Source organism: Neopsephotus bourkii, unplaced genomic scaffold (assembly GCF_033783945.1).
Source record: "Neopsephotus bourkii isolate Nb327-2 ecotype Australia unplaced genomic scaffold, CSIRO-AGI_Nbou_v1 NB_54, whole genome shotgun sequence".
NCBI lineage: Eukaryota > Metazoa > Chordata > Aves > Psittaciformes > Psittacidae > Neopsephotus > Neopsephotus bourkii.
Window position 1 is genome coordinate 1,231,006 of NW_026900571.1, and position 15,609 is coordinate 1,246,614.

General features: G+C 37.8%; 1 protein-coding gene across 2 annotated transcripts in view; it reads left to right on the forward strand.

Moving 5' to 3' along the window:
* NFXL1 (nuclear transcription factor, X-box binding like 1) overlaps positions 1–15,609 on the forward strand; it is a 48,193-nt gene that overhangs the window by 20,993 nt on the left and 11,591 nt on the right. Inside the window, exons 16-19 of one of the 2 annotated variants that reach the window (XM_061352881.1) lie at positions 2,593–2,733; positions 5,142–5,308; positions 6,018–6,087; positions 14,492–14,596. In XM_061352881.1, the coding sequence (XP_061208865.1) occupies positions 2,593–2,733; positions 5,142–5,308; positions 6,018–6,087; positions 14,492–14,596 (483 nt within the window). Of the gene's footprint in view, positions 1–2,592; positions 2,734–5,141; positions 5,309–6,017; positions 6,088–11,508; positions 12,809–14,491; positions 14,597–15,609 lie in introns of those variants that run through there. The other variant, XM_061352888.1, reaches the window with a different exon arrangement.

The window sequence follows — 15,609 nt, forward strand, 5'->3', positions numbered from 1 at the left end:
TCTTTATGGCTAAGTAGCTTACAGATGTTTCCAAAATTACCCTGCCCGATTGTACTTGATTTTTATTTTCGTACTCTGGTTGATGTATCTGTTAGTTGCTTTTAAGCATCTGAGGGATGTGCTGGAAAGCCTCTGAACATTTTCTTGTCCTTCTTTCTTGTCTGCCTTTCCTTATCCTGTGCAAGACCTGTGTTCTTATGATGATGCCTCCTTATTTTCTTTCTTTTTCCAGTCAGATTTTATAAAATACTTCTACTTGTCATCTGCATTTTTGTTATGCTTCAGCTCCTCAGCCTCCTGGAGTTTGTGGCTTCTGTGATATTTGTCTTTGTAGGAAGAGTAGCGACCTCCATTTAGCCATTTCAGAAATGCATTCCAAAACTTTTTTTCTACTTTGTCCTTTGGATTAGTAACTGATATCCACAACAGATTGACTTGCTAAGGAGTTAAAACAAAATTTGAAAACATAATGTAGGTTAAGATTAATTGAAATTCCTTTATTTGTTGCTACAATGTCAGTTGGTTCCAGAAGACTCTTACCATTTATTGGTATCAAGACTTAGGAAAGTCAATTAAGAAGGGCAAGCTGAAGCTATGCTGCATAGCTAGAGGGTTGAGTTGGCTATCTGAAAGCTGCCACTGTTGCCTTGCTGGCTTGCATGCTCCACTGACCCTGGCTTTGCTTAACATTGCATTGCATCCACTGTACTTGAAGGATACCACTAGAAGGCATTATCTGCTTCTGCTAATTCACTTTAACTGGCACTAGTGGTTGTGTCCATATCTGATAGAAGACTGGTAAAAGATCTCATCACTGTGGCTGAACTGTGCAACCATAGATCTAATCTACTATTATTCCCCTTATCTGCTGTTACTGCCTGAGCCACACCAAAAGCAGTAGTCATAAGAAAATGGAATGGTAGTGGGGAAGCAGGGAAAGCTAAGTAAGCGGACAGTGGCAGATCTTCATGTTTAGTACAACTTTTCTTTCATTCTCTTAACTCCCATCATCCTTTGGCTACTTCTGTTGCTACTGAAAGAAAGTTGTGACTCTGAGGAAGGCATAGGAAGGAGAAGGAGATAGGAGGAGAAACGGTAGGATATTAGGAGCAATAAAAGACTTGGTAATTAATGTGTGTTCACTGGGTATAGTATATTCTCTGCTTCAGACCCTTTCTTTAGGTCTGTTACTGCCTTTTGCTCCTTGGTCACCAGGATGGTATAAGCCATCAGAGACTGAGTTGTAGGATGTTTGCAGGGGGTTGTATGAACTGAACACTCAGATTACTTGCTATGGCTGTATTGGTGCTTTAGCCAGCATAATGAGCTTCAGCTCTGACATAGGCATGTGAGAGTATTTGGACCTGATAGCTTCAAGGTTTTCTCCTGTGTATTCCATGCTTGGTCTTCAGCATGGCATGCAGACTCCTGTTCATGGAATCTTGGTGACTCAGGATGAGGAGTTCAGAAGTCTTGTGAAACTAATCGGATTTTGCAGTGATTTGATTTGGAATACAAGTCTTTTTTCTGGGTGAAGGCTAGAATGCATTTTTATAGGCAAGTGGATTAAAATCCAACTTTGTATATTTTTGCTTTAGGATTGAGGGAAATCAACATGGACAGTGCTGAAAGGAGAATGTCCCTCACTCTGTCCTGTGGGGGACCATTCTCTCTTCTCTCATTTCAGTTCCACTGCTCACCTGATTGTATGACCAATCCACTTGCAAACCTAGCAAAACACAAGGAAGCTTTTCCTATTAATTTATTCCATTTTGATTGAGTTGTCATGCTCTAAAGACAGATGTGTGGTAGGACTTGTTCAAAGTAAGTGGTAGGAGTGTGCAGTTAAGTCTGTAGATTTGGAAGAGAGAAAAGGGAGGGGTACAGTGCAAATCTGTTCTGTCATCTTAAGCTGTAACACAAAATCACACCCTTAGTCTAGTCACAGTGAGTTATGTCACGTTAGCCTATTGTGTAATAACATCACAAATAATTTCTGGTTTTGTCTGTGAAATTATCATGATAGAATTTTTTTTTTTTTTGACAGCATCACAGAAACTAATTCTTTTCATGTGAATATTACATAATTGCTGGAAAATGGGAACAGCCAGTTTCCTCTCATACTTGCAATATGGAGGGACTTGTTCAACTTTAGGGAAGTAACTTAATTAACCAAGTTAGGAGTTTTCACTCTGTTTGAGTACCAATGAAGATTAAAGGCTTCTAAATAGTTACTCTAAATAGTACTGCAAAGCTCTGTTAACTGGAGCATTAACATCAAATTAAAAAGTACAAATATATCATAAGACATAAATCCTAGTCCTGTCATAGAACTATTTATTCTTCTCTTTCCCACTCCTGGGAGTCATATTTGGTATAGTTGGTATTTGGCTTATAGAATTCCTCGCTTCCAGGTTGTTTTCTGTTTGTAGAATTGTAAAATGATTTGGATTTATGATGACCATAACACAGTTAGCCCTTTAAAAGCCCTGTGTGTGTAGATACATGTATCACACACAGTGCACGTGTAGCATGTGTGTATATATGCACTATCTATATAAATGTATTTTTTTATATATTTTTAACCTTTAGGTTAGTCCATTCCCGTGTCACTCTGCAAATCCCTACTCATGTAAAAGATTTTGTGGGCGGCTTCTATCTTGTCAGAATCATACCTGTATGAAAGAATGTCATCATGTTACTAAATTGAACAGTAATGCAGATGGAAAGAAGGTAGGTTGATTTCCTTTTTGCTTTTGTTTTTATGTATTTTATAAATTGTTTTCAGTTTTAACTGGAAAATAAATAAGCTGGAAAGCACAGGATCTATTCCACATTCCAATGGGAGACTTGCCTGTGTTCTGTTCCCATTGATGCTGTGATAGATAGATAACCTGTACTTCTTTAGACTATAAAACTGAGACAATATTATATATTTTGCAAATACTACACCCTTTTTTGGTTTATATTGACATGCATTACTTTGTTTTCACCAAAAACTGATTTAACACCCTTGACAAGTCTTTCTGAAGTTGTTTTTTTAACTGTCAAGATTAACTGAACTACTGATAATGCCTATAGACAAAAGCACTTGCAGTCTACTGGGGAAACTCTTTACTGAGGAGAGCTTTAAATGGATTGAGGAGGCCAGCAAATCTTTAGAGGAGCAGTTTGAAAATGTTTCAGAATAGGTGAAGACTTCTTAAAGATACTCATGTTTATCAGTGTCTATTAGAAAGTGTCATTTATGCAATTAAGGTGATGTAGGGGTAAGTTGCTGAAGATAATATGAAACAAAAAAAATGTAACTACAAAGCTGAAAATTGTTTTAGTTTTGAGTAGGCAAAAAGCACATAGCTTGTGGTTTGAGAGAATCATGGTTTGGAGGAAAAGAGTTTTTTAAGTTTTTAAAGCATTACTTGAAGAAAATATTACAAGTCTCTGGGCACTTAGAAAACTGAGCAAGCATTCAGTTGGGTACAAAACACATATATTTTAACTTACTGTTACATTTTTAACTTAAATAGGATGGTATCCCTGTTGTGGAATCCAATCATAGATGTAGTATTGTCATCTAATAATTGTATATATTGTAGCTATATGATTGTGGAACTTTTGTCTGAGGAGTATGAGCTGTTAGTGCAACTGTGGAACAATAACTTGCGGCAATAGGGTGACATCAGTAAATTCTGAGAGTGACAGTTGTTTAAGCATCTCCAGTTATAAAAGGCTGTTTGCCTACTGCTTCAGTTAAACCAATTAAAATGTGAATGGGCCAGGATTATTCCTAGCTCCATTTGAAAGAGACAGTATGCTCTCAAAAGCCTGGAATCTGTGTACATCTGAAGTATGGGTAAACCTAATGCCTCAATGTTCTTTGACTTTTTTATAAACTCAAGTTGGTTTTGACCTTTAGAGCTTTTGTTCTGTTGTTTTGGTAGACTAAATTGCAGTTGTAGTCAGAAAAGGGCTGATTAAATTCCTTGCTTCTACATCTGCATAGTGATTATCTGTCTGGAGTTTTGGTTTGCTCTGCATGTTGTTAGAAAATGTTGCAGAAAGGCCAGCTGTTTGCTTTTATGTACTGTTAAATTTTATATCACGCTTCTGTAGTTGCTTTCAGTTGCTATTGTCTTAGATGTGAATTTTCAGGGGTTAGGTTTTGTAAATGCTCATTGTACAAAAGTTCATTTTTAAACTTCAGCAAAAATTATTCAACTGTGGAAGCAGAAGAAAAGGCAACTGGAAGAAAATGAGGGGAAACTATTAAAAGCTTATATACTTACACGCTTATTTTGAACAGCATAAAGTGAAATGTTGGCATCGAATTAGCCCTTTTTGGGGAAGCCTGGCGTAGCTTCATTCTTGGATAAATTGTCTTACGTAAAATTGAGCTTTTAAATGTGGTGGTGGTCCTTAAATGCTGTGCTATGTAGTAGGTTCAGTTGGTAAATCAGAATGATCAATCTGTCTGTGTGTATTTGCAGACTGGGGTTCTGGAAAAGTTATTAAGATAAGAACACAAATAGAAATTGAGCTTGATTTACTGTGCTGATGTTGACTGCATATACCTAGAATACGGATGGCACCTCAGCTCTTGCAGACTTAGTGTATGGAGCAGAAGCTCCGAGCATATACCTAAGCTAATGCTGTATGCAAGATTATATAAAATATTGTACCCGTATGGAAATAGAATGACTGAAAGCTTGCCTCTTAAAAGCAAGCAAACAAATCTCCCCTCCCCTGTATTACAGAGCAGTGTGCCATGACTAAAGTATTACAATGACATGGTAGGTGGGAAAAGTTAGTTCTGAACATGAAATTACTTCTAACAATTTACCATAGAGAATGAACAGGCTTAATGGAAATTTTCCAAAGCACTAATATTAAAAGGTCCTTTTATGCCCAGGAAGCAGAATGGAACTCTTTTCTCTGACTGACAAACACTGGCATTTCTGCTTTTCTTTTAAAAGCATATTTTAATAATTATTTTTGCTTGAGGAATATCTTACTGAATAGCTGTGTTCCCTTAGCAAAACCACCCCAACTCTTTCTTCTTTGTAAAAGCTTGTAGATGGCAGCTAACAAACAGATGTTTGGCACTTACTTTAGGGATTATTTTTTTCGTTTAATTTTGTTAGGCAGGTCCAGAATGTTTGCAGTGTGAAGAGGAGTGTACCAAGCCCCGGCCACCTGGCTGCCCTCACCGATGTGTTTTGCCTTGTCACCCTGGGGATTGCCCGTCGTGTCTCCAGATGCTTAAAATAAAGTGCCACTGCAAACTGTCAATACTGTATATTGAATGCTTGTAAGTGTCAGAACTGCATCTAACTTTTCACTTGAATTATACTAACTGGAAACCATATGAAATGTCGGGGGATGGGGGATACTCTTACAGCAAGTTATAAAATTTCTCCTTAAAGTTATAATTTGTAATTTGATGGGTCTTTTTCTCTTTAAAATTTGTCAGTGTTTTATTTGGTGTTACTGCTAAAATTACAAATGTATAGAGCCTCATGAACAGAACAATTTTTACAATATTTTAAATTATGCAAATATATAGTAATCTACATAATGTTTGAGGTATGTGTGGTTCTTTAGGCAGTGTACAGAGTCTTTACAACTGGTGCACTTCAAACTGTACTTATTTTAATTGGAAAATGTGTTAGTAATTATTTATATTCCTTTTTAATCACATGTGTGTCTAGAACGTAAGCTAGGCTTTACTAAGTACAAGGCTTGTGGATTTCAGCGTTATCCTTTGTCTATGGCTCTGAAAACATTCATTCCATGCATGTATGTTCTTCTTTGTGCATTTTCTTTAAGGTACCTCAAATCCTCTAAATTCATGTGATTTTGTCTGTGAAATGATGTAGTTTATATTGGTCCCACAGACTATGGACAGATGAAAGCACTTTCCTTTACAGTGAGATACACTTTAAAAATGCCCCTAATCATACTGACTTTTGTTGGTTTTAATTTGGAATTTATCACAAATACGTCTTTCCTTTTTACAGAAAGCTAACAAGTGCTGATTTAATAGAAAAGGAACTTCTTATTTCCTGCAAAAATCAGTGTCCAAAAGAGGTAAGCTGTATTAACAAAGAAATAACTTGATTTGATGGGTGTGTGGAATTTTGTAAGGCTTTTGATACAGTTTTGTAGGCCAAACAAGCTAGAGAAGCTTAGTCTAAATGAATATGTTACATGATAGATGCGAAGGTGGTTGGGGAACTGTACTCAAGAGGACAGTTATTATGTCTTGCTGTCAAATTAGAAGGCTATGTTGAATGATCAGAGGTTTGTCTCCAAGGCATTAATGGCTTGAATGCTTTAAGCACGCAGATGAGGTTGAATGTGGAAGAGTGTGTCCTGTAATGTGGTTAAAAACTGGTCTTGAATTTATATCTTCAAAATAATGGGATGCTGTTTGATTATGAAAAATACTGATATTTTTGCTTGCAATTTTTCATGTCTGAGTGCAGGTCTTGTAATCCCTGTCTGTGCAACAGTTTGGGGAGGGCAAACTTTATAATTAATGAGTGAGATGATTTAATAATGCCCTGCTGTGTTAATGAAATCTATGTTAAGTAGCATGAGATAGATAAGCCAGGTAATTTTTCTGTTATGTCTGGGTATATCTAAAGGGTTGCTGTAAAGAGAAGAATTATCCTTACTGCATGATGCTTAGATGATGGACCAGTGTATATAGGCATCAGTAAGGAAGATTCATGTTAAAAATAGCTTCTGAGTAATAAAGCTTTTTGAATTGGAGAGGAGCTGGTTGGAAAAGCTACCAAATTTTCATCAGTAAGAGCTTAGACATGTTTCAGGATTTGTCTTACAGCAGTATTATCCATGACTGGATATGAAGGATGGGTGAAATGACTGCTTTCTAATCCCTCCCAGTAATATTGTCATATGCTGCTTTTATGCTTTCAGAAATCCAGGTGTCAGTCATTATTGTATGTTTGTTCTTTAGTCATGGCCAGAGTGGTATCTGTTTCTCCATTTCACACTGCAGGGTTCGAAAATCTATGAAGTAGAAAACAAGCAATAGTCTGGAATATTTCTGAAAAATGTTTCCATTGCTAGACTTCTCAGGATTTCTGACAAATAAAGATGTTTGCACTGAAGAAAAACATCCCATAATCACTTACTGTTTTGTTGTTCTGGTTTGGCCTTTTACTGTGTAGCTGAGTCTCTGTCTCATGCAGTATTTAGCTGGCACTCAGAATTTTGATTCAACCCATTCTCCTTCCCTGATTCTACTCAGTTCCCTTATACAGGTTTACCTGTGATGTCCTCTAGTCTGAGATTTCTGTCTTCTTACATCATTCATGACTTGTTCTGAATTCTGCCTTAACCTAATAAATGTAGTCTCAAAGCTTTTCTTTTGGTTCATTATTTTCCAGTGTCAGAAGCATTGAATTTGAATCCTTGCCTTTATTAGAAAACTTTGTTTTGGGCAAATGCAAAAGTTCACAGGATTCCTGCTTGTTTCTGTCTCTGTTCTTTGTTTTTGAGACAAGATTGTGTTAACCCCAACAGGAAGGCTGGGCCTACTTGTATCCTCTGGGGTTTGCCCTTGTAGTTGCCTTTCTGATGACTTTTTTTCTGTAAATAAATATGCCCGTCACCATTTTCTCATCTGGATGTCTGAAAGGTGTCTTCTGGCAGGGGAATACTTTCAGATATTATTTCGTTGTCCATTTACCTCTTAATTTTGTCCTTTCATTTCCCTCTTCGTTACTTTGGGTTTATTTGCTCTGAGACTTCTTCCTCTTTATTTTCAAGAGCTGTTATAATCTCTTAACATGAACTATGTGTTCCTGTACTTCAGCTTCTCTTCAAAGATTTCCCCCTCCCTCCCATATCTCATCTTTGTTTTTGATTAATGAACTGTTGTGATTTTTCTGGACATATTCATAAGACTCAGCCTGGGATTCAAAATCCATCTAGTAGTGCTCTTGAATTCCAGCTTGCAGTTCAGAACTGCCCTGTTCCACAGATGTCGTTTTACTGAATTCAGTGGAATGTGAAAAAAGCTTAAGACAACAGAGGCTGCTTCAGTTTTATAAAGCTTTTATTTAACTCTAAAATTCTCATTCTTAAAGATGCCTTGAAAACCTTGAGGTTTTATGAAGCTTCTGCTATTCAGAGAATCTTTGTAGTATAATTAATGATGTAAAAATATATGCTCTTCCCTTCTTATGATTCTAGCTCTTACTGTTTTTTATGAAACATAAAAGTATTAGTACAGTCCTGCTTCAGGTTTCTTTGGTTGTTTTGTTTTTTGTTTTGTTCAGAAAAATTTTGTTCCCATTTCTGTGAATACCGACCAGTGCTGGGAATATTTTATCTCTTTTAAAAATACAGTGTGACTTTGGGAAAATCCACTAGCTGTATCATCACAGGAGTTGTACTGATAGTTCTCTTCTAAAGGAATCATTGATAAACACAATTTGAAGGAGCAGCCTTATCAGACATCACCCTGCCACTATCACCACCGTCTCTCCTCAGCAAATATAAATCAAGTCCATTGAGGGGACTTGTGACAAGAACTTAGAATCATAGAATCATAGAATGGTTAGGGTTGGAAAGGATCTTAAGATCATAAAGTTCCAACCCCCCTGCCATGGGCAGGGACACCTCGCCCTAAACCATATTACCCAAGGTCTTGTCCAACCTGGCCTTGAACACTGCCAGGGTTGGAGCATTCACAATCTCCCTGGACAACCTAGTCCAGTGCCTCACCACTCTAACAGGAAAGAATTTCCTCCTTATATCCAATCTAAACTTCCCCTGTTTAAGTTTTAATCCATTACTCCTTGTCCTACCACTACAGTCCCTAATGAAGAGTCCCTCCCCAGCATCCGTATATGCCCCCTTCAGATACTGGAAGGCTGCTATGAGGTCTCCACGCAGCCTTCTCTTCTCCAGGCTGAACAGCCCCAACTTTCTCAGCCTGTCTTCATATGGGAGGTGCTCCAGTCCCCTGGTCATTCTCGTGGCCCTCCTCTGGACTTGTTCCAACAGATCCATGTCCTTTTTATGTTGAGGACACCAGAACTGTACACAATGCTCCAAGTGAGGTCTCACGACAGCAGAATAAAGGGGCAGGATCACCTCCTTCGACCTGCTGGTCACACTGTTTTTGATACAGCCCAGGATACGTTTGGCTTTCTGGGCTGCAAGTGCACACTGCTGGCTCATGTTCATTTTCTCATCGACTTGCAGGCAACTTGGCCAAAAGATGGATAAGTTTGCAAATATGTGTCCCCAAAACTGAATTTGAAATGCTTTGTGTGTAGTCCTGATTGCATGAAGTAAGTTTCAAATCAGTGTTCTGTGGGAGTTTTAGAAGCTGACTGTGAGTGGTGGTTAGCAGAGTTTAGTGAAGTTGTTCGCTAAAAATGAGTATACAATGTGACTCCACCAAACTTAGCATAGTGTGACTTGGGTTCAGTGCAATACAGTATTTTACTGAAGTCTTAGGTTTGAGATGTTTTTTCTTTTGGTTAATGGCTTGTGGTAGACACTGTATTACTGTGTTTGAATTTCAGGTAGCATGGAACATTTGGGGATTATGAAAATCAATTACATTGTCTTATGCCTTAAAAAAAATATAACAGGAGCTTGAAAGGCTTGAAAGGTTTCATGCTTTTGTTTTGGCTAGAGTATAAAACACCAAAAAATACTTCTAGTATTATACAGTACAGCTCAGATCTCCTTTCTGCTTCAGGGGAAGCAAAGTCTTTATATTGTCACAGCTGTTGGATGAGATGCTTTCATTAAAAAGCTCTTTCTCTTGCTTGGTAGCAAAACCAAAATATCCTGTTGAAGGAAATCTAACTTTTTTTTTTTTAATCAGGGGTGATTAAATTCGTATGATCATCTTTGCAGATGTTATGAGGCAGTTCTTCCATAGAAGCTTTTACAGTCTGTCAGTTTTCATTTTTATGTATTCGTATCAGTATTTGTGGTTATGTTTAAAACTTTATTCTGTGTAACTAGTTTTTTTTTTGGACAAAATAACCATGCAGTGTACTTTTACTGTGCACTCTTCTACTATCTTGATGTGAAATAAGGGACATGATTGTGATAAATGCATTTTAACATGATAATGCAGTGGAGGCAATATCTTTTTAAGCATATCTTTTTAAGAAGTGAAATTAATTACCCATTCTGGAAATATAATGGAATTCTGTAAACATACCTTAAATATTAATGTGGGTTGCAAAAATTTAATTTTGAAAGGCAAATGCACAACTTTGGTCCATAAAGAGAGGGTTTTCCTCAGTGTCTGGCTTAAGCAACGATGATTTTCTTAAGACATCTGAAAGCAGGGCCACCCTTTAAACAGAAGTGTCTGCCCCTTTGTTTAGAAGGGATAAATTTATCTTTGTACTTACTTTTTAGGACTTCTCCTGGGTTCAGCAGTAGCAGTCATTTTTCTCCTTCTCCGCAGCTGGTGCTGTGCTGTGGTTTTGACTTTCGGCCTGGGAACAGCACTGATAACACTGATGTTTTTTTAGTTGCTGCCCAGTAATGTTTACTCTGACCAAGGACTTTCTGAGTCTCATGCTCTGTCAGGGAGGAGGGGAAGCCAGAAGAAAGCAGAGACAGGACACCTGACCCAAACTGACCAAAGAGGTATTCCATACCACAGCACGTCATGCCCAGGATGTAGAACTGGGGGCAGTTACCCGGAAGGGCTAGATCACTGCTTGGGTCGGGCTGGGTGTCAGTCAGTGAGTGGTGAGTGGTTGTATTCTCTTCCCTTATTATTTCCCTTATCATTTTTATTATTGGTGGCAGCAGCAGTGGTTTGTGTTATACCTTAGTCACTGGACTGCTCTTATCTCAGCCTGTGGGAGTTGCATTCTTTCGGTTCTCCTCCCCATCCCTCTGAGAGCTGGGGGGGAGGAAGGGGAGTGAATGAGAGAGAGACTGCATGGTACTGAATTACCAGCTGGGCTTGAGCCATGACAGGACTGTTGCTCAAAAGTGCTCAAAAGTTTTTTTTTTTATTAACAGGTTATTTTCTTTATTATCAGATGTGTATTAAGAGGTTGTCTATTACCTTTTGGTGGGGATTAGTTAAACCCCCATAAATGTTGATGAGTTTTATCATCATCACACATAATGTCAAGATGTAAATGCATTGCCTATGGGGAAAATACTTGTAGGATTTTTTTGTTTGTTTTCAGAGCTGTAGATTAAATCCCTTTCTTTTAAAGTCCTTGCCATGCCAAACATAAAGCCTACTCATTTTGGTCTTTAGTCCAAAGACAAGAGATCTTATATGGTGAAAACGATCTAAAGGGGTTTCTGGTTTAGTGCCAAGGACCTCATCATGGACACTTAAACAAAAAAATCCTTTCCCACTACATCATGAATCGAGCAGAAGCAGCAGCAGTGTTGTTTTTGTTTTCTGAGATCAGAAAACTCATTTCACTGCTCCTCTTGATTTTTTTTTTTTTTGTAATGTTGGTTTTGCATCAGAGGGAGTAAAAAGAAAGTCACACTGCCTGCTTCATTCTTGTCCTGCATGCCTGTGGACATGAACTGTATAGCTCTGTGCAGAGAATTAAATGTGTAAATTTGGGGTTCAGTATTGGATTAAGCGTATCTCTGTGCTGTGCAAATTCTGCTGCACTGGTAAGAATTCCACTGCAGCTGCACGTGAAGGTTGAGGTGAGGGTTACAGTCTTGAATTTGCAGCTCTGACATGTCTGTTATAAGACTGTTTGTTTTGTCTTTGATGCTATAAATTGAAATGTGTTTAATTAGTATGGAAGAGTAAACTGGAAGTAACAGTTCTAGCTGTGGATTGTTCTGGCCAGCATGTGGTGACTCGGAGGTGAGTCTAGGTTGTGTTATTGTGTATGATACTTTTGCATAGGGAGCCAGGAGAAGGGCTATCTTACTGCGCAGAGGTTATGCAGTAGCAAATTGGTTTTGCAAAGGTTGTTGTCACTAACGAGCAGACTTAGCCATTAGGCTCCATGTTATGCCTGGTAGCCTGACCTCAGTAGCATGCAAGGCTTAAAGACAAGTTTCTCCCCTCATCTTCTCAAAATGCAGGATAGATTTGCTAATGGTTATTTGTGCCTGAAGAAACCAAAATTGTTTCTTTGACCAGTTTATATTTTTCCCCTCTAGATAAAGCCAGGAGATCAGATCTACCATATAAGGCTTTAGCAGAGCCAATTGAATCAGTGCTACTTACTGAATATCTAGTTCTGATACAAAAGAGGGTTAATACAAGGATGAAGGTGGGCTAAAGGAAATAAATGCTTGTATTTATTATTATTAAAAAAAAAACCACAACAAAACCCACCACCCAAAAGAACCCAAAACAGCAGCAACAAAACTAAATGAAAAGTTGGAACAAGAGATGTTAGCAATGATGAAATTTTCCCAAAGACTGTATTGGTGCCTGACCTTACGTTGTTTTCAGTAACGACCATGGCTCCAAAACACATTGGAATTTTCTAATAAAAATCTGTAGACTGTTGGCAAGCCATGACAATTGCGTGTAATGTACTGAGAAATGCATCTCCATAACACATACATTTGGGGCGTGTTGTTAGATACAGAAAAGAATATTAAGGCCATGCATGTGAATAAGCTCGTGGGAAGCAGCAGAAATGCTTATTGTTACAACATGATTAGCTGCAGAGAAATGCAAATGAAAGCTGAAGATGTATTGGGGAAGGTATTCTATTAAGAACGAGGTGCAGTTAAGGCATTGTACAAAGTCCTTCCTGCTGAGATGTCATTTAGAATATTACATGCAGTTGTGGCACATAGTATTAAGCTGGTTGAAACTGTGGGAATATTATGGGAATAAAGAGCCTTTTATGGAGGACAGTAGAGGAATATTTCAGTATGAGGATAAGAACTAAGGGGTTTAAACTAGCTAGAGTAAATGTAGGAAATTCAAAAAAAGCTCTTGCATATTGTAGTATGCTCCTGGGACAGTCTCCTTAGTGAAACAATAGAAAGGAGAAAGAATGGGGGATTGTCTTCCTGATAAGACTTCATCTAGTCCTAGAGGGACCATAGGAAGTGAAGTCCTCCTGCCTTTAGGAGGACTAGACTTCAGGACTAAATGTGACTTAAAAGTTCATTCTAGTCCAGTGTTAAATGTTCTGAGTGACTAAAAAAACCCAAGCCTAAACTGCAAAGTATCTGTCCATGCTTCATGACTGGCATGGACATGAAAATCTGTATGCCTGTTATGTAATTTTTAGTTAGAAAACTCTGTGTTCTGTTTGGGTATGTGTTTCATACTTGCTTAGATGCTGAGCCAGCTTCAGTGAGTGAACTGCGAATCCCAATTTATTAATCAACAGGAAGAGTATACACCTGGGGTTTATAATTATCTTAAGTATCCTCATTCTTGTGGATGAAGTCATGTAGTATGTATGCATTTTCAATTCTTAGTAACTATAAAAAGATATTTCTTGCAGCGTTTTCCAAGTTGTGTTAATCTCTTGATGACAGTGAAGGGGTGAAATTTCACTTTTAATAAAGATCACCATCTAGTGCCATTTTAAATAGTTTGGGGATTTAAAGCTGCCGCTAAATTGATTAGATGTCTTATGTGAGATGCCACCTTCAGTTATTAACAGTACTGGGTTATGTCATTGAAAGTGGGAAATCATTATTGCTAAGGTCTCTTACAGGCGTGTGTATGAGCAAGGGATGTTTTCAGTCAAGTTCTAACAGTAACTGAAAATACCTGTTTTCTTTCTTGTATCTTTACAATGTTGGGAGCACTGCTACATTCCTAACAGCATATTTAAATTTGTATCTCAATTGTTAACACAGTAATTGAATTATAATATTTCATTATAAATGTTAAAATGTTAAAGATTGCACTCACAGTAAAAGAGTATCCCTGAGATGGCAGAATTCTGACAAATGCAGAAATTTGGGGGTTTGTGAAATTGTTTTGGACGTAAGAATATTGGTGACCTGTGTTTGACTTTTGTATATTTCTTGCATGCAAGATTGAAGATTCTTGCATGCAAAATTTGCTTTTGTGGTATTTTTCGCTTCTGATTCTTCCCTCTTGTTGACTCTGTCTGATCTGCAAGTTGCTATAGTACACTTAATTTCAGTTTTCAGTTTCTTTTTACCTTATCTATTCACATTTCGCCAATGTACAGGTAACTAGGGTAATTGTTGAATGAATTACTGTGGAGATGACTGTACCTGAAACATTCTAAAGGACGAATTGGTTTTTAATCAAGCTGTGCCAATATAAGATGAATCATTCTGCAGGGACTGAAATAAATTAACAACCAAACATTTGTCAAAAGCTACAACAGCAACAAGAGTAATTCACAAGTGGAAAACCTGATGAACGGAATGAGTTTTCTGTTAAGCTGCCACGTTCATGGATTCATAGATTCTTTGTAATTTTACGATCTTTTACTGGTGTGGGGTTTTTGTTTCTGTGTTTTGTTCTTTATAGTTGCCCTGTGGTCACCGGTGTAAAGAGGTTTGCCATTCAGGTAGCTGTCCTCTGAACTGCAGCCAGAAGGTTAAACTCCGATGTCCGTGCAAGAGACTAAAAAAGGTACATTTCTAAGTTACAGTTTTAAAAATGATGCATTTTCTTTGCACGTTCCTGAACGTGTGTGGATGGATTGGCTCTGGTGCAGGTTAGAGTAGGTCCAGTTATTCTAGTAGAGCAGTTCACATCAGCTGAAGATCTGGGTTGCAATATCAAAAGATTCATTGAAGAATATAAAATCCTTCTGGTTCTAAACCATGTTCGCTGCATAACAAAATAACTTTGTCTTCAAGCACACTTACATTTCTGTAGCTTCAATGAGAGAACAGTCAGATGACCTGGAGTGATTTGAGAAGAAAAAATATGTTTTTCTGACTGTATTGGGGAAATTTATGATTATATGAATTGGAAAAAGCACAGATGATATGAATCCCTAACTAAAGTAATTCATTAAGGTTCTTTGCAAACCTAGAAGCAAGTACAGACATCAGCAATCCCTAGCTTCTAACAAAGATAAGGGACAAAGTAATGTAACAAGTGTATTATAACTATATAGTATTGTAAGGGGAAGAACAGAAATTGCTGTGAAGTCTTGGCAAATAAAAATGACTTAGTGAAAAACAATTATCTGGCTTCACTGCAAGATGCTTAAATTATTTATTGGGACCCTGTTAACTTCTGAGCCTCTCAAACAGGCTGTGGTTCCCCAGAGTTCTCAGCTTCTCTGAGAAGTGTTTTGTGCAACCAGGAGTCTTGCAGGTGGGGTGTTCAGCAGGAGAAAGGATGATATGTACAGAACAAGTGCTTCAGATTGTATAGATTTTACAGTCTCTGCTTACAGATAACCACTTGTTTTCCCTTCACTATTAGGGGGAGGAAGTGTGAGAATTATTTCCCTCTTCCTCCCATGACCACACCTTGCCCTGTAATCTCAGCCAGTTAAGAGCATGTAAGTGAAATTACTGAGGCTCTGAATGCTAGCTCTTTCTGCCAGAGTTCAGAAGGTTATCTTACTTTGTCTTGGGCAAAACAAGTGAGAAAAGAGAAGAGAGGATAAATGAAACTGAATATTTGAT